The following is a 22,675-nucleotide window of genomic DNA, read 5'->3' on the forward strand; positions in this document are numbered from 1 at the left end:
CAGTACAGTGTAAAGGGAGCCCAGGCTGGTGGGTCAGGTGGGCTCAGTGGTACCCCAGTTCCAAATGGCACCCTGAGGGTGGCACCCCCTCGGCTGGCAGCACCAGGCTCATATCCCTGCTGTTATGCCCAACCATCGATGGCACATTCCCAAGGGATGTGTATCCCTCAGCTTGGAATTCCTTGTGCCAGCCTTGCCGTGGGCAAAGTCCATCCCGTAAAGCCCCATGGAGGCCGTGGGGGACTACAGGGAGACCTCCACTGGATGGGGTAACCAGCGACCTGGACATCAGAGCGCCAGTGAGGAACGGGGAGGAGGGGAACTTACCTATTGGCCCTGAAGGCCCTGGGGGTCCCGCAGGCCCCATAGTGCCAACGCTGTCAGATTCAGTGAAGGTGTTTGACAGAAGCGGGTCCCCTGGGACATGGAGGGAGGAGAGATTAGAGGGGACTGCCAGGCGGTGCTGGCTTATAAGGACTCTGAGGAGCCCCCTTTTCCTCCTGGAGCCACAGTGAAATGGGCCCAACATCCCTTAGCATGGGCCAACTGCACAGCCAGACTGGGCCCAGTTCAGCCGCTTGCTCAGCGAGATTTGGGCAGAGGGCCAGATCTGCTGGGTATGGCACAGCAGGGACACAGCAGCCAGCCAGCCACGCGGAGATACAGCTGATCAGACTCACGCACACATGTGCCCGTATGCACAGGCCACCATGGTTACCAGCAGGGGTCAGGCGCAAGCCTTCTGCACAAGCCTCTCCCACTGACTGAGTGGCAGGCTCTTCTCCTCAGTGCTCCGGCTGCTGTGTGGAGATGAATCACACACACTTTGTCTGGGTAGTCCATAGGCACTGACTGCCACGTATGGCAGTCCTTGCTCAGACGCATACACCAGTCCCTGTACATTCAGACATATATGCCCAAATCCATGTGTGGCCAAGTGGCGAGGGCACTAGACGGGGACCCAGGAGATCTGGGTTCTGTTCCCTGATCTGACCTTCTGGGTGACCTTGAACAAGTCACTTGCTCTGTGCCCCAGTTTCCCCATCTATAAAATGGGGATAATGCTATTGCCTTCCTCTGTAACACACTTTGAGATCACCACCAAAAAGAGCTATACAAGAGTGGAGTACTAGGGCCTGCAGAGGTGCACGTACAGGCTCATCGCGCGGGCACAGTTAGACAGGCCCGGGCGCACATGCAGCTGGAAGCCTTGCCCAGAAATGGTTTGATCCGCACCCAAGCTGAGTGGTTTTAGTTTAGCAAGTGTCCAGCAGCTGCACTCTAGCCTGTGGAGGTTGGCTGCTAAATCTGGCCACTAGGGGGCAGAGCAGGCCAATCCAATCCAGGACAAGGGCCTAGGACCGTTAAACGTACCCACTAGAACCTGCAGCCATGGGAGGCGAGTGTCTGCTGGAGAGGTGCTGGACGCAAGGCTCCGCTGAGGCACACCCTGGCTCCCCTGCTCTGCCTCCCTCCCAGAGGAGACGCCCAGGACTGGAGTCCATGCCTTGCATTGTGTCCCTTGCCACATGGAGGGACCCAGCGGGAGGTGGCCCCGGGCTTCTTCCTGCTGACATTTTCTGGGGACAGCCCAGGCAGGCCCCACCACAGCGGACCCTGCAGCAGTGAAGTGGTTAACGCCTCCGGCTGAGGTACTGCTAAGGCTCCCGGCTTTGGGCTCTGGCACCTGCCCAGTGAAGTCACATCAGTGCGCAGTCCTGCCGCGGCTACTGGGGCAATGCCACCCCCCGTGAGACCGGGTCACCTCGCTGGCACAGCTCCGCTCCCAGGCTGCAGGGCACTGCGTGATGGCTTGCACGCCACCTGGGTACAGGCTGAAGTGTAATAACAACACCTAGCTCACACACAGCACTTGTCATCAGTAGGTCTCCAAGTGCTTGACGAAGGAGGCCAGTGTCATCATCTCCAGTTCACAGAGGGGAAACTGAGGCCCAGGGAGGGGAAGTGGGTTGCCCAAGGGCACCCAGCAGGCCAGAGCTGGGAATAGAAGCTGTGTTTCTTGAGGCCCAGTCCAGTGCTCGCTCCACTAGGCCATGCTCCAAGGATGAGGACTGTGGGTGCCAGAAGCTTAGGGCTAGGGACCCTGGCTCCCAGCATGTGAATGAGAAAGGCAAAGATGAGCCTCAAAGGAAACACACAGTTGGGCTCAGGCCCTTTTCTTGTGTGTGCTTTTCTATGATGGAGAAAGACACTCTAGAAGGGTTTTATTTAAAAAGAAATATTTTACATTCAAATATCAAGTCTCATCTAACCTGGGAGACTCTGTGGCTGACTGGAGAACTGGGGCATCCCACGGCGGTAAAAGCTGAGCACTGGAGAGGGGGAGGGATTTCATCTGCTGCTCTGACTTCCCATATGACACAAGCCAGAGACCCTCACACAGTGACTCCCACCTCCAGCCCCGAGCTTCTGAGCAGATGAGCCAGGATCTGAACCTGAGGGCCTGTCCCTGTGCTCCGTGCCGGGAGCATTCCGCTAGAGCACCAACGCCCACTCTGTTCATCAGACTCCAGCAGCCAGCGACCATGGGGAGAAAGGGTCTCTTTGTTAAGGATCCCCCTCCCCTTTAATGAAAACGTGACAGCTTACAGCATACATCTCCTGCCACGCCACTAAGGAGTCCTCCAGCAAAGCCGGGGGAGACTAGACTTGCCATTTCTGATATTTCTAAGCAAAAAAACCCTTTAAAATCCTCCAGCGCCAGCCCCTCCCCAGCTGCTTTCTCCCTCAGAAGGCAGCCACAGGGCCACAAACACATTATCTTTTTCTCTTTCCTGTCACTGTGGAGACTAGTGGTGCTGTCAGGGTGCTGCTACCTAGTGCAAACGCAGGGTAACTACAGCATCAGGCAAAGGACAATAAGGAGGCTGGAGTGAGACACAGAGCGAGTCCAACAGGACTGTTTTAGCTGCATCTGACTGAGTGAATTGGCTCCCGCCCGCCTCAGTGCCAGAGAGCCCGACACAGTGACTGGCAAGGGCTTCCAGGTACGTGGTTCTTCAAGGACACAATGACACCCACTGTCTGGGTAGGCCTGTGCTTGGCTAAGAGATCCCACACCAAGGGAAACCCAGGCGCTGTGGGAAGAGCAGCTGGGGACTTGGTAGGTGGTGCCCTGAGCCAGTCCCAAGGCCATGCCCTAGTATAGTGTCTCATTCACATGAGACACAAGCTGAGATCCTAGCCACATAAGGTTATCAGTGAACCAAGGCTGGGCTTTATTGTAAGGAGCTAGCTCCTGCTCTCCGTTCCAAATGAAGACAGCACTCTCCTTCACTTCCTGTCCCAAAGTGGTGTGTAGTGATACAGATACTAGGAATAGCAAGGGTTAAATGTGCATTTCACAGACAGGTAACTAAACACAGAGAGAGGAACCACTTGCCCCAGATCACACACTGAGTCAGAAAGGGAACCCAGGAGTCCTGATGCCCAGTGATCTAAACCAGTGGTTCTCAACTTTTGCCATATAGTGACACTCCCATAGAATCACAGAAATGTCAGACTGGAAGGGACCTTGAGAGGTCATCAAGTGGAGCCCCTGCGCTGAGGCAAAACCAAATATCGAACCTAAATCTCCCTTGCTGCAGATGAAGCCCATGACTTCTTGTCCTGCCTTCAGGGGACATGGAGAACAACTGATCCCCGTCCTCGTTAGAACAGCCCGTAACACATTTGAAGACTCTTATGAGGTCCCCCTCGGCCTTTTTTTGTCAAGACTAAACATGCCCAGTTTTTCTAACCTTTCCTCATAGCTCAGATTGATCATCTTTGTTGCTCTTCTCTGGACTCTCTCCACATCTTTCCCAAAGTGGGGCACCTAGAATTGAGCGCAATGCTCCAGCTGAGGCCTCACCAGTGCCGAGTAGAACGGGACAATTTCCTCTCCTCTTTTACATATGACACTCCTGTTAATACAGCCCAGAATCATAGAACATCAGGATTGGAAGGGACCTCATGAGGTCATCTAGTCCAACCCCCTGCTCAAAGCAGGACCAACACCAACTAAATCATCCCAGCCAGGGCTTTGTCAAGCCTGACCTTAAAAACCTCTAAGGAAGGAGATTCCACCACCTCCCTAGGTAACCCATTCCAGTGCTTCACCCTTCTACTGAAATAGTGTTTCCTAATATCCAACCTAAACCTCCCCCACTGCAACTTGAGACCATTACTCCTTGTTCTGTCATCTGCTACCACTGAGAACAGTCTAGATCCATCTTCCTTAGAACCCCCTTTCAGGTAGTTGAAAGCAGCTATCAAATCCCCCCTCATTCTTGTCTTCCGCAGACTAAACAATCCCAGTTCCCTCAGCCTCTCCTCATAAGTCATGTGTTCCAGTCCCCTAACCATTTTTGTTGCCCTCCGCTGGACATTTTCCAATTTTTCCACATCCCTCTTATAGTGTGGGGCTCAAAACTGGACACAGTACTCCAGATGAGGCCTCACCAATGTTGAATAGAGGGGAATGATCACGTCCCTCGATCTGCTGGCAATGCCCCTACTTCCCCGGCTCCTCCTTCTTCCCTTTTTTAAAGATGGGTACTACATTAGCTCTTTTCCAGTCATCCAGGACCTCCCCCAATAGCCATGAGTTTTCAAAGATAATGGCCAATGGCTCTGCAATCACATCCACCAACTCCTTTAGCACTCTCGGATGCAGGGCATCCGGCCCCATGGACTTGTGCTTGTCCAGCTTTTCTAAATAGTCCCGAAGCATCTGGGGTGTGGGGGGCCAGGGCCAGGGCTGAACTGCTGCATCTCCAGCCGCATTGGGTGTCTCCTTGGACAGTCACGCAGCCAAAGCCAGTGGTGCCGGAATCAAGCCCAGCTTGCCCGGCTCCCAGCCCCCCCAACCAGAAAGACATGTTCATACTGACTCGCTGGTAAAGTGCCAGGGCCTTTAATGAGCACAGGAGGGCAGGACCTTTCATCTCTCCTCTGGAAACCAGCCCGTCTGAGCGCCACACGGGGGCCATCCCCTACTGACTCCCCCACTGCAGCCCAGCGCCCCCTCGCACATGCTCTGTCTCCAACCAGGTAACTTCCTCCTCCCTCCCCCCTCCCAGCTACTTACTTGGGTCAGCAATGCGGGATACTGTAGGCCCCACTGGGGCAGGGGGGCCTGGGGGTCCCGGAGGCCCTGGAAGACCCGGAAATCCCTTCTCTCCGGGGATGCCCCTTGCACCATCCTGCCCTGGCGGACCCGGGGGGCCTAGAAAGGAAGAATAAAGGCAGGAAAGATCGTGAGGGCTGAGCGAAAGCAACTCTTGCTTTAGAGCTGCAGGCGTCACCTGGGCAGGGCCGCCACACGGGTGACCCTTCCTGCACAGCACAGCTGCCGTGCTTGTGGGCTCGGCCGCCCTATAGAAACCTGGTTACAAGACAAGAAACCACACCTGAGTGAAAGGCATTGTGGGTATTTCCTTAGCCTGGGCAGGAAGACGAGGCCAGATCTGCAGAGGGCTCCAGGCAGTCCTGCCCCCCAGCCAGTGCTAGCAGGGTGCTCACCGGCCATGCTCCAGTGCTGTGTGGGGCAGAACCCAAGCTGCTGTGTGCTGATGGAGCTGCCTTGGGGATTGGGTGCCACCCCCTTCTCTCAGTCCGGGCTGGAGGATGCTGCACAATGGCAGAGCCCAGAACGGTCCTCAGTATCCCGGATCTGGACACGTGACTTATCCCACCCCAGGGGACCTACCTGCTGCCCTGCAGCTGGCACAGCACAGGCTCCGGGCCGGGCAGGGGACGAGGCAGTTCTCCGAAGGCTGGCTCTGCAGCCAGAGGCCCAGTGGCCCCACCTGTGCTTCTCTTAACCCTGATATATGGCCAGAGAGGCTGCAAAGCAGGGCAAGGCGAGGGGTGGAAATGGCCCTTCCCCTTCCTCCTGGTCTGCCCCTCTGTTCCCCTCCCCTCGCCCATCCCATGGCCCTCTTGCAGCCTGGTACCAAAGGCCCCTCTCCCCTTTCCAGCAGTAGCCAGCACTGGATGCTCCACAGGAAGGTGTAAAAGCCACCAGTGCCCCCCAGGCGCCTAGCTAGCACTGGCTTCCTCCTAACCCCAGCTGCTGACCTGCTGATTTCCTGGCCTGGGGAGGAAATGCTCCCTGGGCTGCATGCAGGGGTGGGAGCCAAACCCTGCTCTGCATGGGGTGCCCACCGCCCTCTCCCACTAGAGCCGGCTCTTGCTGGAGCCAGTGGGGTCAGTGCGCAGCGGACTCTAGGCCTGGCAGTGCCAGGCTTTGTTGTATCCCAGACCCGGGAGCGTTTAGGAGTAAGAGCCTGCAGGTTGTGCTGGGCTAAGTGGCCCCTGGCCTGAATACTGTCACACATGTTTAACGGGGCCCCCTTGGTGACCTTCTCTCCCTGCCCCTGGCTTTGGCTGGGAGAGGGTGGGAGAAGGCCCCCAGCACAGGAGTCTGCCTGCTCCACAGCCCATGATGCCTGGCTGGGGGCATCATCCTGCCAAGGAGCTCCTGGTAGTGACACCACCCAGAGTGGCCAGGATCGAGGGCTCCCCACGGTCCCACACTCCTCCCTGGCTAGGGGCCAGCTGGGACCCAGCACCCAGAGATGGGAGGGGAGAGACCCAGCCATGTTCTCCCAGCCCCCAAACAGGCGTGAGGGCTCAGGCTGTCCTGGCAAATGGGTACGCCCAGCTTGGAGGCACCACACCGTTCCCTCGCGCCAGGGGAAAGGGGAGGCTCTGAGCAAAGGGGAGGTGTCAGGAGGAAAACGCGAGATCCTCCCTGCCAGAAACCCAGGCCTGAGCTCCCCCAGCTAGCTGGCTCAGCCCGGCCGGTTAACAAGCCCAGTTGGGCTGTGGCAGAATCACCTGCCTGGCGGCTGCCCCACTGCCTGCAGGGAGCCGATAGGTCTGTGTTTAAAAGCTCAGCAGCAGCAGGTTGCTGGCTGCTCAAGGCTTATGTCTGCGGCTGCGATCACTGCTGCCCCGCCTTGCTCCTGGCTGGTTCCGCTCTGCTCCAACCCTGCGCCCTTGTCCGGTGCCTTGTTTAGCTCTGACTCCGGTTCTGTTCCTGGCTCCAACCACTAGGCTGGGCTCTGTCTCTACCCTCTAGGTTAGACTAACTACGTCCCGATCACTCCCCTGGCACTGCCAGGGTGGGGAAACCTAGCCTGGCAGGTTTGTGATAAGTCATACGCCCCATCATGAATGAGGGGGAATCACGGTGGGGGCTTAGAACACAAACAGGTCTCCTTCCTTCCCGGGGAGGGGAGGAGGGGCTCAGCAACCCCATCCCATTCCTCTCCCACTCCCCCCACCTGCCTTGCCAGGCTCGGCTGCTCCTACTTCCATGGGGAGCGGGCTGCTCAGTGCCAGGGGGGCTTCCAGCCACAGCCCCTGGAGTGGGCCCCACCAACTCCCAGGTACAGGGCAGGGATCAGCTCTGCTGACCCCATGGCTCCCGTGCTCCCTGGAGATCCAAGTCCCACCAGGTGATTAGAAGGGCCCACTGGCACCAAGGGCTCAGCAGCCAGCCCTTGGCTCAGTGGTGGGTTGCAGCTGAAGACAGGGAGCATGCAGCGAGAGGGGGTGGGAGCTGGCGTTGACTTGCGCAGGCCTCCCCGAGGATGCAGGGAGGTTGAGAACAAAGGAAAGGGGATGCGAGAGGGATGCCAAGGTTGGAAGGGAGCAGGGTGCGTGCACTGCATGGGGACCTGGTGGGGCCCTTGGGGAGGATGGCTGTTAACATTTAACTCCAGAAGGCCGGAAGCGACACAGCACTGGACACCTTCCAAGCCTAATAAACATTACACAGACCACTGGGACTCCGAGACATGCTGCCAAGAGCAACTGCAGCTCCCAGCATTAACTCCTTCCCCAGTCTGGCTCCTGGCTCAGCCTCGTAGGGAGGGGGCCGATCTTTCCCCCATGTCCCATCTGTGCTCGGGAGATCCCAGTCTCCATGGCAATGCAAACCTGCCCCACTCCCAGCAGCACTAACCTGGGAGGGACCATCTCTGTGTCCATGCAGTCCTGAGCTTCCCCCAAAGTTGCCCCAGGAGCAGGGGGTTCCCTGGGTGTGCATCCCCAGCCCTGACCTGAAGGCACAGCGCTCCCTCAAGGAAAGATCCTTTTGCAGAGCTAAGAAGGATTAGCATGCCGTGGACTAGGCTGATGTCATTTATTTGGACTTTCCAAATCCTTTGACAGACCCCACGCCCTGAGCCTATTAAGGAACTGACAGGGAAAGAGGCAAAGCACCATCCTGGGTCTGAAAGTGGCAGAGACCGAGCAGGATTAAATGGCCTAGTTCAAACCTGGGTAAAGGTTCATCGCAGGGTGCAACGTGGGTCTGTGCTAGGGCTGGAGCAGTCTGCTACGATCATAGAATCATAGAATCATAGAATATCAGGGTTGGAAGGGACCCCAGAAGGTCATCTAGTCCAACCCCCTGCTCGAAGCAGGACCAATTCCCAGTTAAATCATCCCAGCCAGGGCTTTGTCAAGCCTGACCTTAAAAACCTCTAAGGAAGGAGATTCTACCACCTCCCTAGGTAACGCATTCCAGTGTTTCACCACCCTCTTAGTGAAAAAGTTTTTCCTAATATCCAATCTAAACCTCCCCCACTGCAACTTGAGACCATTACTCCTTGTCCTGTCATCTGCTACCATTGAGAACAGTCTAGAGCCATCCTCTTTGGAACCCCCTTTCAGGTAGTTGAAAGCAGCTATCAAATCCCCCCTCATTCTTCTCTTCTGCAGGCTAAACAATCCCAGCTCCCTCAGCCTCTCCTCATAAGTCATGTGTTCCAGTCCCCTAATCATTCTTGTTGCCCTTCGCTGGACTCTCTCCAATTTATCCACATCCTTCTTGTAGTGTGGGGCCCAAAACTGGACACAGTACTCCAGATGAGGCCTCACCAATGTCGAATAGAGGGGAACGATCACGTCCCTCGATCTGCTCGCTATGCCCCTACTTATACATCCCAAAATGCCATTGGCCTTCTTGGCAACAAGGGCACACTGCTGACTCATATCCAGCTTCTTGTCCACTGTCACCCCTAGGTCCTTTTCCGCAGAACTGCTGCCTAGCCATTCGGTCCCTAGTCTGTAGCGGTGCATTGAGTTCTTCCGTCCTAAGTGCAGGACCCTGCACTTATCCTTGTTGAAGCTCATCAGATTTCTTTTGGCCCAATCCTCCAATTTGTCTAGGTCCTTCTGTATCCTATCCCTCCCCTCCAGCGTATCTACCACTCCTCCCAGTTTAGTATCATCCACAAATTTGCTGAGAGTGCAATCCACACCATCCTCCAGATCATTTATGAAGATATTGAACAAAACCGGCCCCAGGACCGACCCCTGGGGCACTCCACTTGATACCGGCTGCCAACTAGACATGGAGCCATTGATCACTACCCGTTGAGCCCGACAATCTAGCCAGCTTTCTACCCACCTTATAGTACATTCATCCAGCCCATACTTCCTTAACTTGCTGACAAGAATACTGTGGGAGACCGTGTCAAAAGCTTTGCTAAAGTCAAGAAACAATACATCCACTGCTCTTAGCTAGTGCTTTTCATTGAGGGTCAGTGTCCTCAGCCACATTTCACAGGCAGGGAAACTGAGGCACTGAGTGGGGAAGAGACTTGTTCAAAGACACCCAGCAGGCCAGCGGCAGAGATGGGACTTGAACCCAAATCTCCTGAGATAGCCCAGTGCACTATTCACTAGGCCACACTGACAAGCATGTTTAATGTCTTACATACAGGGACTGCCCTTGTGCCCTGTGATTGTACAGAACTGAGCACACCGGGTCCTGCTCCCTGACTAGGGTGCGGAGACGCTCCCATAATACAAATAAATAATCACCTGGAAAAGGAGTCGAGCAATGAGACAGCAGCACGTTGCAGACGCCCCAAGAGAAAGAAGACTAGAGAGGTCTGGGAGGAAATTTAGAGGGACCAAACTGCACGAGGGCATTGGGCAGCCGACGAAATTCCGTGCTGACAATCACAAAGCAATGCAGATTGGGAGGGATGATCTGAGCTACCCGCATCTCACTGAGTTCCAGGTGAACTGTGGCATCTCAGGAGAAAGGCCTGGGATGTACAACAAGCTGTTCCATCGAGGCCTCTGCTCAGTGCACAGCTGGGGTTCAAAAGGCAACCAAGAGGTTAGGATGCAAAAGGAATGGGATGGAGAAAAATAGGGGAACTACTATAATGCCTTTATCGAAATCAATGTTCTGGCCGCAGCTAGGCTACTGCATACGGGCTGCCCTGCCTCCAAAAGGGACAGCAGAAATAGAGATGGGGGGTGTCAGAGACAGGCAATGTGAATGGTCAGAGAATTCTGACTGAGGCGAGCCTGAAAGGTTTGGGGTGCTGAGAGGAGACAAAGGAGAGGGGCTATGGCAGAGGGGTACAAGGAAACAAAGAGGCTACAGAAGGCCAGTGAGGTGTTCCTAGCCTCCCTCCTTTGGCACACAAGGACAAACAGGCGTTCAATGGGACTGAAAGGCAGCTCGATTAAGACCAACCATGGAAATACTCATCTAGAAATGGATAATTAGCTGGCGGAACTCATTGCCACAAGATATCAAGGGTAGCACTGAGGTTCGGAGCTGAATAGCAGTAAAAAAGGATTAGACATGGCTCTGGATGAGAAGAATGTCCACAGTTACACTAGAGAGGGGCATGAGCCAACCTCTAACTAATGGGTCCAGGTTCTTCCCCCAGGAGAGAGGTGTTCCACTGGGTCGGTTCCAGTATCTTCCTCTGAAGCAGCTGGAGAGAGAAGGGAGGATAGGGCAGATCCCCACCCTGATTCCTACATCCCAGCCCTAAAAAAATGCCAAGAAAAGGAACATAGCCCATGGACCAGCCAATCAACATCATCCATTGGGCAAAATCCTTGGCTGGGCTAAGCCTGACCCAGAGCCCACTGGTGTCAGTGGGATCCTGCCTGCAAAGTTCAGGGCTTTGGATCAGGACCAAAGCAAGGGTGCAGCTGGGATCGGCTCCCCATCTCTCTCCTCCACCCCCCACGCACACAGCTCTGCGGGTCAGACTGCCGGCCGAGAAGCACTGAGCTCTGGTATAGCTTGCAAATAAATGCCAGCCAATGCCAGGGGTCTGGGCTCTGCAGGGACCGGGGTGGCAGTTGTGATGCCCCTATGCCTGCCTGGTTGTCCAAAGCTGGCATCAAGGTGCAGGGATCCGTGGTGGCCCCCAGCTTCTGGAGCAGTGCCCTGTGCTGGGCTCAGTGTCCAAGACTCACCTGGCGGTCCAGCGGGACCCTTGGCTCCAGGGTTTCCTGTTGGCCCCTGGCTCCCAGGATCTCCCTTGGGACCCAACGGGCCTGGGAGTCCTTGCGGCCCTGGTTTCCCTGCAACGGAAAGAGCAAAAGGAAATACCCAGTCTGATGCCAGTGCAGTGCTTGCCAGAGGCCGTGCCTCCTTGGCAGGACAGGAGGAGAGCAAGACCGACCATCCCTTCAGGCAACCCCACGGATCCTCCCCCCAATCCCAACCCGCAAGGAGAAGGGTGGCCGCATCCCTGGGCAGTGCACTGCTCTGTGGCTGCCACAGTCAGAAACCAACGGGAGTGGATCTTGGAGGTGCTGTAAGGGGCTGGGCTGAGAGGTCCGAGTGCGGGAGCCCTCTATCCACAGCCCTGGTCTGCGGTGGGACGAGCCTCCCCCCATGCTGGCCCCTGCCAAAGGGCCTCACCCTCTGCTGTTTAGTGTCCACAGCCCCCGTGCTGAGACAGCTGATGGGGGGCCTGAAGCTCCCCTCACCCCGGAGCCGCACCTGCCCAGGCCATGCCAGGGTGGCATTCTGAGAGGCACACCTGCCCACCAGGGAGGGACAGGGCTGGTCCCCCGAGAACTCAGTGCCCATGGGCGCCTTAAGGCAACGGCTTTCAGCTGGAACCCAGCCAGGGGCACCGGAACCTGTGACCTGGCAGCAAAGGGCTCCGTGTCTCGTTGCCCCGAGCCATCCAGTGCCCACGCCCAACCCGTGCTGCCCACATCTCACTCAGTGAAACGTTCTAGACAGGATCCGGCCAGCTCAATGCCAGGCGAGAGGCCTCACGCCCTGCGGTGCCCTACAGACTCCATATGCAGGGGCAGGGCGATCACCTGGGGAAACCCCCACCCCCAGCCCTGCCCATTGGGGCACTGCACTTCTCCTTCCTCCGGCCTGCTGGCTTGGGAACGCTCCTACCCACTACTGGCTGCACTCCAGCTCCCCCCCGACCCCTGGGCCCGCTCTGACGGCTGCACTGTGGCTGGCCTGTGCCCGTGCCCGCCTGCACTGGGGCCGAGCACTCCACTCTTGAAGGAGCTGGTGATTTAAGCAATACTTCAGCATTGGCTTCTGTGTCCTTCCAAGGGATCAGGGGAAAGGGATGAGAAGCAGAGGGGAGCCCTGTCGGGCAGGGGCAGAGCCTGCAGTGGAGACTCGCCCCCCTTCCCTTCCATTGCTTCTCACTTCCTCCTCTGACCCCATCTCTTTCCCTCCCTACTGCCCCCCCAAGGGCATCCATGAGCCTCTCCCATTAGCCTTGCTGGTCTCTGCCCCAGGGATCTTGGGCTGGGAACTCTCTTATGCCTTAGAAAGAAAATGTCACCTACCATCCCGTCCGGGAACGGCTCCCCGTAGCATCTCTCCTGGGTTCCCTGGGAATGAAGGAGAGAATTGGGCATCAATCTGCTCCCTGGAGCCAATGGTCTCTTCTGCCTTCAGCCTGGCAGAGTCAGCTCACCCTGCCACCCCCTTCTCTTGGTGCCAGGGGTGTTACCTGGCACTGGGAAGCAACTTTACTTCTGAGCCAGGCTGGGGAAAGGCCAGGCCAGGCCGGCCCTGCTGAGCAACACCCCTTGACTATCCAGCACAGGCAAGAGTCCAGCCACAGCCCCCCTCCTCTCTGCCCCCCACAGCCACAGGCCTCAGCTCTGCTCTGCTGGGATCCACCACCAGGGGCGCTCTACTTGGACTTCAAGCTCTTGGGGGGGCACCTTTCAGCGTTATGTTTAGACAGCAGCTGGCACTGGGGGTTCTGTTCAACGACTGGAGCACCGACCTGGGCACTGCTGCAATGCAAACAATGTAAACGGGGTCAGAGGGAAGAACAGGGGTTTCCTTAGACCGGTGCCCTTGGGAGCAAAGGACAATCGGGTCTCTGCCTTTGTTTTCTTTCCTTTGATAATGGTGAGAACATCTCTCAGGCCATGGGACCCCCAAGGACTTAGACTGATATGCAGCTACAAAGGGCATTGCTCTGCCCAGTGCTGAATTGCAGCCACCTCTGGGGCAGAGTGCAGCAGCTGTTCAGCCCATGGTGACCGCAGGCAATGAAGAATACCTTGTCCAGCTGAGTTTAGGGCGGCAGAATGGGACTGGCCATGTTGGGACATGGCTGGGACTCTGGGGCTAACTCTCTAGCATTGGGGAAAGTGGTCTCGAATCGTTAAAGACTCCAGCTGGACAGAGTCTGGGTTGTGTGGCTCGTGGGAAAGTCAGTGCCTCCAGCCTCATGCTAGGGAGTCGCGCCTATACTGATTCCACCTACAGCGCTGTCTGTAGTGCCGGTGTAGGTGGCCCTTGGAGGACTCCTCTCCAAGCACTTTGCTTTACAAGTAGCGGATGATTTATCCAGTTCCCACTGCAAAAGGAGACTGCATTCATATTCTCAGCCACCCGGGCGTTGCCAATGTCCCCTCCTTCAGGGGGCCCTGATCCCCACCAGGGAATAAACCATCCTCTTGTCCCCATACACAGGGCTCTGCTAACCCATTTGCTGCATGCTTTGGTTTCATTTTGCCCACGTGTCTCCCCAGCTCTCTGGTCACCCTCCCTGTGCTCGGACTGTCCTTGGTCTTCAGGGGAGGCAGGACACAGAAAGCAGGAGCCACACCCAGAGATATGGCTGACATCCGCCCTGCTCCTTGATCCCACACAAGCTCCTCTCTCCCAGCCAGTCCAGGTCCTGCATGGCAGGAGGCAGGGAAGCCATCTGACCTGCCCCATCCCTTCAATCTCTGGGGCATGTTGGGTAGGTCCCGGTGGCTCATTTAGCTGGGATCTGCTTGTTGTTAGACTCCCAGCCAGACTGTGACAATGGCGACCAGGGGAAATTCCTCTAGTCATTTAGGTGATCTCTGAAGGTGCCTACTGGGGAAGCAGTAGCCAGGTGCCAGGAGCCCAACAGACTTGCTGCCTGGTTCTAAAGCCCAGTTGCCAGCTGATCTCGGGACAGTATTCACTGGGGCTCTAAGGGCCTGTTGCTCGCAGTATCCCTGTGGGGTTGTGGGCTCTCTCCCTCTGCCATTTCACCTGCACGCCTGGGGCGAGATGGAGCAGCAGGCCTAAGCACCTCTGCTCTTGCCTAGGACCGACCACACCCAGTCACCTAGGACTGGTCTAACTCAGGGCACGGCAGCTGGCCACGCCCTCTCGAGCCAGGTGATGGGTCCTGTCCTGGCCCTCACCACCGCCTTTCTGCTCAGCGCTGCAATGGCAAGGCAGCCTGCACCCGCATGGGGGTGATGGAGCGATTCCCAGACCAGCTCCAGCCAAGGGCCCATTAACAGCACAGCCCCTCCCAGAGGCCCAGCGGAGCCAATGGGAGCCTTTCCACTGACTGTCTGGAAGCTGGAGTGGGCACTACCTGGGCAGCCCCTTCTCCCCCCCATTAACGCAGCAGCCCAAGAGCGCGTCCTAGTCTGGCTACCATTCAGTTCCCTTGGGGGAAGGGTGGGGCGCTGGAGAAGGGAATCGTGCCACACAGCTATACATTTATCACCCCGCCCTCCTGCTGCTGCTCTGCCCCTAAAGCACAAACACATGGCCTGTCAGAGCAGGGGAGGCCTGATAAATCTTCCTGCTGCACGGAGCTGGAGCCAAAGCCAGATCAGCCTGGTCCTCAGCTGCACTCAATTAAACTCCCATGGCCTGGTGCAGTCCCTGCCCAGTGGGGGATGGGACGTGGCAGAGGCTCCACTCTGAGCCCCTTGCTTTGGTCTGGGCTGCAGTGGGACAGCAAGCCCTACCCTTGTCCTCTAAAGACCCATGTCCCTACACAAGTGAGGGGGGAGGCTCTGGGACAGACAGACAGACAGACTGCTGGAGACAGCCCCGCACGTCGGGAGTGGATTTCATCTTCCCTTGTTGCTATGTTTCCTCCATGTTCATATGACAGACTGCAGGCACCCAGGGCAAGGACTGTCATAGAATCATAGAATATGGGATTGTTTAGTCTGTGGAAGAGAAGAATGAGGGGGGATTTGATAGCTGCTTTCAACTACCTGAAAGAGGGTTCCAAAGAGGATGGATCTAGACTGTTCTTAGTGGTAGCAGATGACAGAACGAGGAGTGATGGTCTCAAGTTGCAGTGGGGAAGGTTTAGGTTGGATATTAGGAAAAACTTTTTCACTAGGAGGGTGGTGAAGCACTGGAATGCGTTACCTAGGGAAGTGGTGGAATCTCCTTCCTTAGAGGTTTTTAAGGTCAGGCTTGACAAAGCCCTGGCTGGGATGATTTACTTGGGGATTGGTCCTGCTTTGAGCAGGGGGTTGGACTAGATGACCTCCTGAGGTCCCTTCCAACCCTGATATTCTATGATTCTATGATTCTAATATCTAGGGTGGAACACAGCAGCTGTTTAATAGCGCACTGCAATGGCCAACAAGAATTCCATATGCAACTGAAACCCAAAGGGAGTGTTTGGGAGATGGACTATGTTGACCCAAGCTGGGACTGGGGCAGAGGGGTGACAACTCCTGATGACGGGGATTCACAGCTGAAGAGTCTGGAGGCTCAGGAGAGATTTTAAGCCTCAGGAAAGTTACAAGTGAAAGGACAACAGGGCGGAGGTGGAGGAACCCAGGGAAAGGTGTGCTAGTGGGGATATCAGCCTGGCTGGATTCACCCATCACTGGGCCCTAGGCAAACACACTTCTCCCAGCCTTGTGGGACAGGAGCTGCCACTGTGGCGTGAGTGCGAGATGGGCGCAGTCTCCAACGCCCCACACGCTCCAGTCTCCCCTCTGCACCAGGCCAAGATTAGGGTGGCAGCTGCCATGGTGGAGGATGAAGCTGCCCCCTTGGCGCAGCGAGGAGGAAAAGCAGAGGAGGAGGATGCTGGCCTAGGATTTTGAGCCCTGTGTGTTAATGTGGCCCTGGACATCAGGCTGAGATTTGGGGCAATGGAGACCCTCTGGCACCCCACTAGAGCCAGGGCAGAGAACTCCCTGCAGTGTCAAGGGCCCATCCTGCTATCCTCAGGCAGACCAAACTGGGGGCTTTGCTTGAGTGCATTGGGCAGGACTGGGCTCTGAACTGATGGAAAGGCCCAGCTCCCATGCTCAGACCCAGTGGAGTCCTGCTTGTTCCATCTCCAGGGCTAGGCATGGAGGGGACCTTGGGCATGTGGATTTCTGCAGGAGCAGGAAGGATCCAGGTCTAGGCAGGAAACACACATCTGGCTCTCAGGATGGCTTCCTGCCTGCAGCCTCCAACTGCCTCAACTCCTCCACAGCAGCTCCCGGCTCTCACTTACCTTTCACACCTTCATCCCCAGGGTTCCCGTGAGTGGACGGAGACCCCCAGAGCTGGTAGGAATACGAGGGGGCAGCCCCGTTGGTTACGAGGTGTCTGTTGGGTACTAGGGAGGTTGCAGGCTCAGCTGAAGACAGCAATGCCACCTACGAGCAAGAGAGAGTTCCCAGCAGTGCGCCCAGATAGACTGCGCTAGACAGACTTGGGGCCCATTTCCTCTCCCCACGATGGTTCTGCACTGACAGCTGTCACCCGCAGCCACTCAGCATGCCCTTCCGAGGTTGGTGAGCCTGCTGCAGCGTTGGCTCTCAGCAGAACCTTTTAGCAGAGGCTCATGGTTTATGATCCAGAGGTCACAGGTTCAATCTCCCCTGATGTCCCACCCAAGGGTCTGGTGTTGTACTTCTATGGAGGAAGCTTTGCATTGCCTGGACATTCAGAGCTTTGGGGTTGAGGGGAGGAACTTGCAGCTTTGCTAAATGCATGGAGGGGAGCTCGAGGGCCTTGGTGTTCTGACTTGGTAGCCTTTGTCTCTGCACAAACTTGCATCAGCTGAATTAAACTCGTTTAGTTAGCCCTTGTGTGGACACCCCTATTTCAGTTTAACAGCAGCTTATGTTGATTTAGCTTAAACCACTTCCTAAGGCCTTGTCTACACTGGAGATGTGAACCGGTAAAAGTTCTGTCGGCATAGAGCCACCGACTGTTCAGCAGGATGTGCTCACACTCGGCAGCTAGGGGTGGTGCATCACACTGATCTGGCAGAAGCACGTTGCATTGTGGGTAGGCATCCTGGCATTCTCCAAGCCACCTTCAGGCACACTGCCTTGTAGAAAACTGTTGCTGTGTATTGTGAGATACCCAGGTACCTCTCAGGGAACTGAGGGCATTAGGGGGTCAAAGACCACCATTCCCTCTGTTCTATCCCATGACTGCAGCCCTACCATAGTCACGATCCATTTTGGTCAATTTCACGGTCATCAGATTTTTAAAACAGTAAATTTTATGATTTAAAATAAAATAGTAAATTTCACGATTTCAGTTATTTGAATCTGAAATTTCATGGTGTTGTAATTGCGGGGGTCCGGACCCAAAAAGGAGTTGGGGGGGTCACAAGGTTATTGTAAGGGGCTGTGTGCAGTACTGCTACCCTTCCTTCTGCGCTGCTGCCTGCAGAGCTGGGGAGCCGGGGAGCAGCGGCTGCTGGCCAGGAGCCCCGCTCTGAAGGCAGAGGCACCCCCAGCAGCAGGGCAGAAGGAAGCGTGGCCTGGTCTGGGATTGCCACCCTTCCTTTTGCGCTGCTGCCTGCAGAGCTGGGCCCTCAGTCAGCAGTCGCCGCTTTCCGGCCGCCCAGCCCTGCAGGCAGTACAGAAGTAAGGGTGGCAATACTGCATCCCCCATAAAATAACCTTGTGACCCCCCTGCAACTCCCTTTTGGGTCAGGACCCCCAGTTTGAGAAATGCTGGTCTCGCTGTGAAATCAGTGTAGCTTAGGGTAAAAGCCCACAAAAGCCCAGATTTCACGGTGAACGACGCGTTTTTCATGGCTGTGCATTTGGTAGGGTCCTACCCATAACTGACTGCTCTGGTCCCGTTTATGAGCTGGCCCTTGCACCTGTGGACAGGGCCTGGGGGGACCCAGCACCCTTCTCCGTTTTAAGGACAGGGCATGTGGCCCTGGTGCGTCTGCAAGGCCGCAGGGCTCAGACACACCTAGCTGGACGCTTGGGCTGTGCTGCTGCAGCTGTTCCTGGAACAACTGCACTTGAGACACGGGATTAACCCAGGTCAGAGTGTCCACACAGCCTCCTGCACCTTAAATTGGTGCTACTCTGCATGGAGAAAAGCCCCTGGTGTGCAAAGGGTCGTACGGAAAACCTGGGCTGGGGTCTTGGGAACAATCTCTATTTCCTTGTGCCAAAGTCCTGGTCAGAGCCATGGGGAATCTTTCTAGGATATAGTGACTTGGGCCTTTAGGTGGCATGTGCCCAGCTGCCATGGCCTGGCGCACCTGCTAAGATCAAGCACTAATCTCTGGGATGGGCTACAGGGGCAGAACCCCTCTTGCCAGTGAGCCCCTGGGGCTCTCTATTTCTGATGCCAGGTCTAAAGCAGAGCAAAGGTTAAAGCACACAGAGGGTTAACCTGGGAGCCCAATCCCCTAATACACTGGCCTCCCTATGACATTGAGCCCTGAGGGGTGATGCGATCACAACAGAACCTCACCCGCACATTCCCCAGGGCTCCAGGCCAACTGGTCTTAGTGACACTTCTCCTGTAGCCATCCCACGGAGCGTCATCTCCTAAGGAACACACCCTATGGCCTGGTGTTACCCCAACTGGAGACCATTCATATCACACAGGGATAGAAACCAGGCACCAGATCCACCCCTCCTCCTCTCCGCTGCCAGGCCAGTCCCCCACAGTCTGGTCTGAAGGGCCTGTTAGTTGTGTGTGTCTCAGGTGCGGTGGCTTCACAGCATTGGCACAGATAACTCGCCCACATTTGCCTGAGTGGCAGAGCTGTGAACAGAACCCAGGAGTCCGGAGTCCCATGGTTTAATAACCCGAAGACCATCTGTCCTCCCCTAAATGCTTACAGCAAACTGAAACGTCAATCGTTAAATTCCCACCTGTTTCATAAAGCACTCAGCCTCTGAACAGCCATGCCACACCCTGGCTATGCTCTATCTTGTCCTATGCAACTTCTGCGAGTGCCTTAGAATTGCAATTCCTGTGGGACGGGGATGGATTATCTGTTGGGGGCTGACCTCCTGCTACACACGGTGCACGTCTACGGAGAAAGGCTGGGTGGTCCAGTGACCCTAAGTCCAGGACTCAGGCAACCCAGGTACAATTCCCCACTCTGCCACAGACTTCCTGTGTGACCTTGGGCAAGTCACTGAGCTCTTCTGTAAAAATGCGGATAATAGCGCTGCCCTTCCTCCTTGGGGGTCATGAGGATAAACACACTGACGCTTCTGGGGTGCTCTCTGTAATGGGCGTTGTGTCAGTACTCCAGAGAGACAGCTGTCTGCTCCTGGGGTTGGCACAGCTGGCTGAAAACAAAACAAATGCAATTTTGCCCCAACCTTTTGAAATGTTGAAGTTCTTTTCATTTCAAAGGGTAAAACAGGAATTGCAGGATGAAGGAAGGTGTCCCAGGAATTGCATTTCTGGGCAGAAAAAGAAAGCAGAACCTCTCCAGTAGGAATAAGGCAAAAAGAAAAGAAGGGGGAAATGAAGAATAATAAACAAAAATACTTAAAAAAATGATAGCACAAAATGTTGATGAAAAAAGAAAGGCAACTGTTTAAAATGAACAAGCTGGCAGCCCCGCTCCAAGTGTGACACAGAATATCAGGGGCTGGACTAGCCAACCTCTTTCTACATTTCCATGAGATTTCACTGGGATCCAGGGGTAAACGTCAGACTCAACATTGAACCCAACCTCCACGAGATGCAAAGTTCTGAGGTGAGACGGTCAGGCTGGCTCCCCTACCACACCCTGTGCTCCCTGATCCTGTACCAGCGTCCCGCCTCCAGCCCCCTGCCACACAGACACTGACCTTGGCTTCCAGGCTGCTGAGACGCGCCGTCAGTTCCACCACTTTGCTGCAATTCAAACACCCTGGGAAATCAACCAAAAGAGCAGAGAGTAAAGGGACTGGGGAGAAACCTGAGGCAGGATGGAGGGGCGGCGAGAGGGAGTGGGGAGGAAATAAAGAGGAGGGGAAGAGTGCGGGGCAGGGAGTATGGACGTGGGCTCATAACATTCTGCGCCAAAGGTTCCCTGGGCAGCCCAGGCGTAGGCTGCATGCCAGGGGCTGGCGTAACCCACTCTGTGCCCAGCCTGCAGCGGCCCGGAGTCTGCTACAGCCCCACGCAGCGCTTTTCGCTCTGGAGGTCTCAGCTCAATCCTGGACCTGTCAGCCAAGCGGGTGGGACCCATTCTTCCCCGGCTCCAGGACAGCGAAGCACCAAACAAGTCAGGCCCTGTCACTCTTTGTCATCCACATTCTGCTCCCCCAGGGGGTCCTAACCCTGATCCCAGGAGAGCCCACCTGCGGGGGGAGACCAGAACTCCCTTCCAGGCAGGACTCGTTCCCTGGGGCTCACCCTGAGGAGTAAGAGCCCCGCTGTGGCGTAAGGCAGGTACAAGCACAGCACTCCCGCAGCAGGGACGATGCCTACCCTGGGGGCCTGCCCCAGTTCCAGCCATTGGGGCACACAGCTCAGCCTGGGGCCGCACCTGCACAGCTGCCCCAGTCACAGGTGCCGACTCCGTGGGTGCTCCAGCCCCGGAGCACCCAAGGAGAAAAATTAGTGGGTGCTCTGCACCCACTGGCAGCCAAGCTCCCCTCACCCCCCGACCCACCTTCTCCTCCTCCTCCTCCTCCTCCACCCCCACAACCGTGTCGCATCCCCACTCCTCCACCTACCTCCCAGCACTTCCCCCCCGCCGCTGCCAAACAGCTGTTCCGCGGATTGCTGGGAGGGAGGGGGAGGAGCGGGAACATGGTGCACTTGGGGAGGAGGAGGGAAGGGGCAGGGCTGGGGCGGGGATTTGGGGAAGGGTTGGAATGGGGGCAGGGCCAGAGACAGAGGTGGGGTCGAGCACCCAAGGGAAAGCGGGGAAGTTGCCATGCGTTGCCTATGACCCCAGTGGCTGTCATTGGCGTAAATGGCCAGTGTGGGCAAGGCCTCGGGCTCTTGGTCTTCGGGACTTGAGCCCAGGCTAGAAGGATTTACAAGGGTCACACAGCAGGGCCTTGGGAATGTCCTTTACCCGATTTCACGGAAATGGCGAGTGATAGAGATGTTATGATCTAAAGCTGGTTCTGGACCAGGGCTGGGCAAATAACAACCGATCCCTGGGCCTTCCCAGCCAGACCTGAAACAGGCCTTTCTTCAAGCCTCGACTTGGTCAGATCATTTTCTAGGCATGCCCCTTTATTTCCCTTGGATGCCATCAGGATCGGAAAGTGCTCAGGTACCGTGAGGAAGGCTGTTGGCACAGGATTTCCAATCCAAGCAAATGCAGGAAGTACTGGACATATACCAGAGACTGAGATGACAGGCACCTTATAAATATGATAGCTAGAGAGTATGACAATAGACTGACCAATCGATTTATGTGGGATCACACCCGTACTTGCTCACACTCATGTGAATCCTTAATTCCACAATTTGCCAAACCCGGGAGACTTGGAAACTCTCTGAGCTTGTGGGTGCTTAACTGACGCTCCTGACTGACCCACTGCTGCTACCGACCAGCTGAGGTCTGAGAAGCAGCAGAAATAACCTGTCACTCTTGATGGGGGGGGCAATTTTAGGGTTGGGGGGCATGTGACCACCCCACGCACTGCCTCTGGTGCCTTTCCCACTCCCCCTGTGCCTCCCACACCTGCTCCAAGCCAGCACGTCCTTGCCCACCCCCTTCACAGCTCCTTCCCCACCTGGTCTCCCATTGCCTGGCCACTGGAGCAGGCTCGGGCCACCTGCTGCTGAGCAGGTACCTGTTGCTGTGGGTGAGGGAGGGCCAGGACTCAGAGGGCTTCCCCCGTGCTGCCATGCCTGGCTCTCTTCCCTGCTCTGGGCACCCCCTAGCGGGCTCAGCGGGCATGCCAGGGGCCTTTCCCAGGCATGTCCGACCCTGGCGAAATCAGGGGGGGGACGACCCCGACCTGAAGGCGTTTGCAGTGTGGAGCAGACAGCCATCGTGGGGATGGCAGCAGGGCAGATGCATTGGGAAGACACAGTACTACCATCCATTAACAAAGCCAGGCTTCCCTCCCAAGGCACAGCAGGAGGAGGGCCAGAGATCTGCCTCGTCCTCACCTCGCCTTACGCTCTACCTCGAGCTCTCAGCCGGCGATACCAGCTCCTGGCACACCAGAGGCTGTCAAACACTGACCATTTCGTTGCAAGTCTTCCGGGAGGTCCGTCGCATTTTGGGAGAGACACAGGTGAGATCCTCATATCCCACCCCCCGCCTTTTTCCTGCCACGTAGGAGCATTAGCTGTGACATTCTGGCCAGATTCCACAGTGGACAATTACACTCTGCATCCCTGAAAGCCCCTTGGAAGTTGCCAGTTGCATACAATACTCTTTTGCACGTCCTGCCCTGAACT

At 56.2% G+C, this 22,675-nt stretch overlaps 1 protein-coding gene across 10 annotated transcripts in view; it reads right to left on the bottom strand.

The window, feature by feature from the left end:
• Positions 1–22,675, bottom strand: part of EMID1 (EMI domain containing 1) — a 93,414-nt gene that overhangs the window by 11,746 nt on the left and 58,993 nt on the right. For all 10 annotated transcript variants that reach the window (XM_084649014.1, XM_084649019.1, XM_084649018.1 and 7 more), the window contains exons 6-11: positions 20,110–20,171; positions 16,542–16,686; positions 12,616–12,660; positions 11,257–11,364; positions 5,093–5,230; positions 328–417 (exon numbers count right to left, since the gene is read on the bottom strand). In XM_084649014.1, coding sequence (XP_084505140.1) covers positions 328–417; positions 5,093–5,230; positions 11,257–11,364; positions 12,616–12,660; positions 16,542–16,686; positions 20,110–20,171 — 588 coding nt within the window. The remainder of the gene's footprint in view (positions 1–327; positions 418–5,092; positions 5,231–11,256; positions 11,365–12,615; positions 12,661–16,541; positions 16,687–20,109; positions 20,172–22,675) is intronic.

The sequence above is a fragment of the Lepidochelys olivacea genome (assembly GCF_965140295.1).
Source record: "Lepidochelys olivacea isolate rLepOli2 genome assembly, chromosome: 15".
Taxonomy (NCBI): domain Eukaryota; kingdom Metazoa; phylum Chordata; order Testudines; family Cheloniidae; genus Lepidochelys; species Lepidochelys olivacea.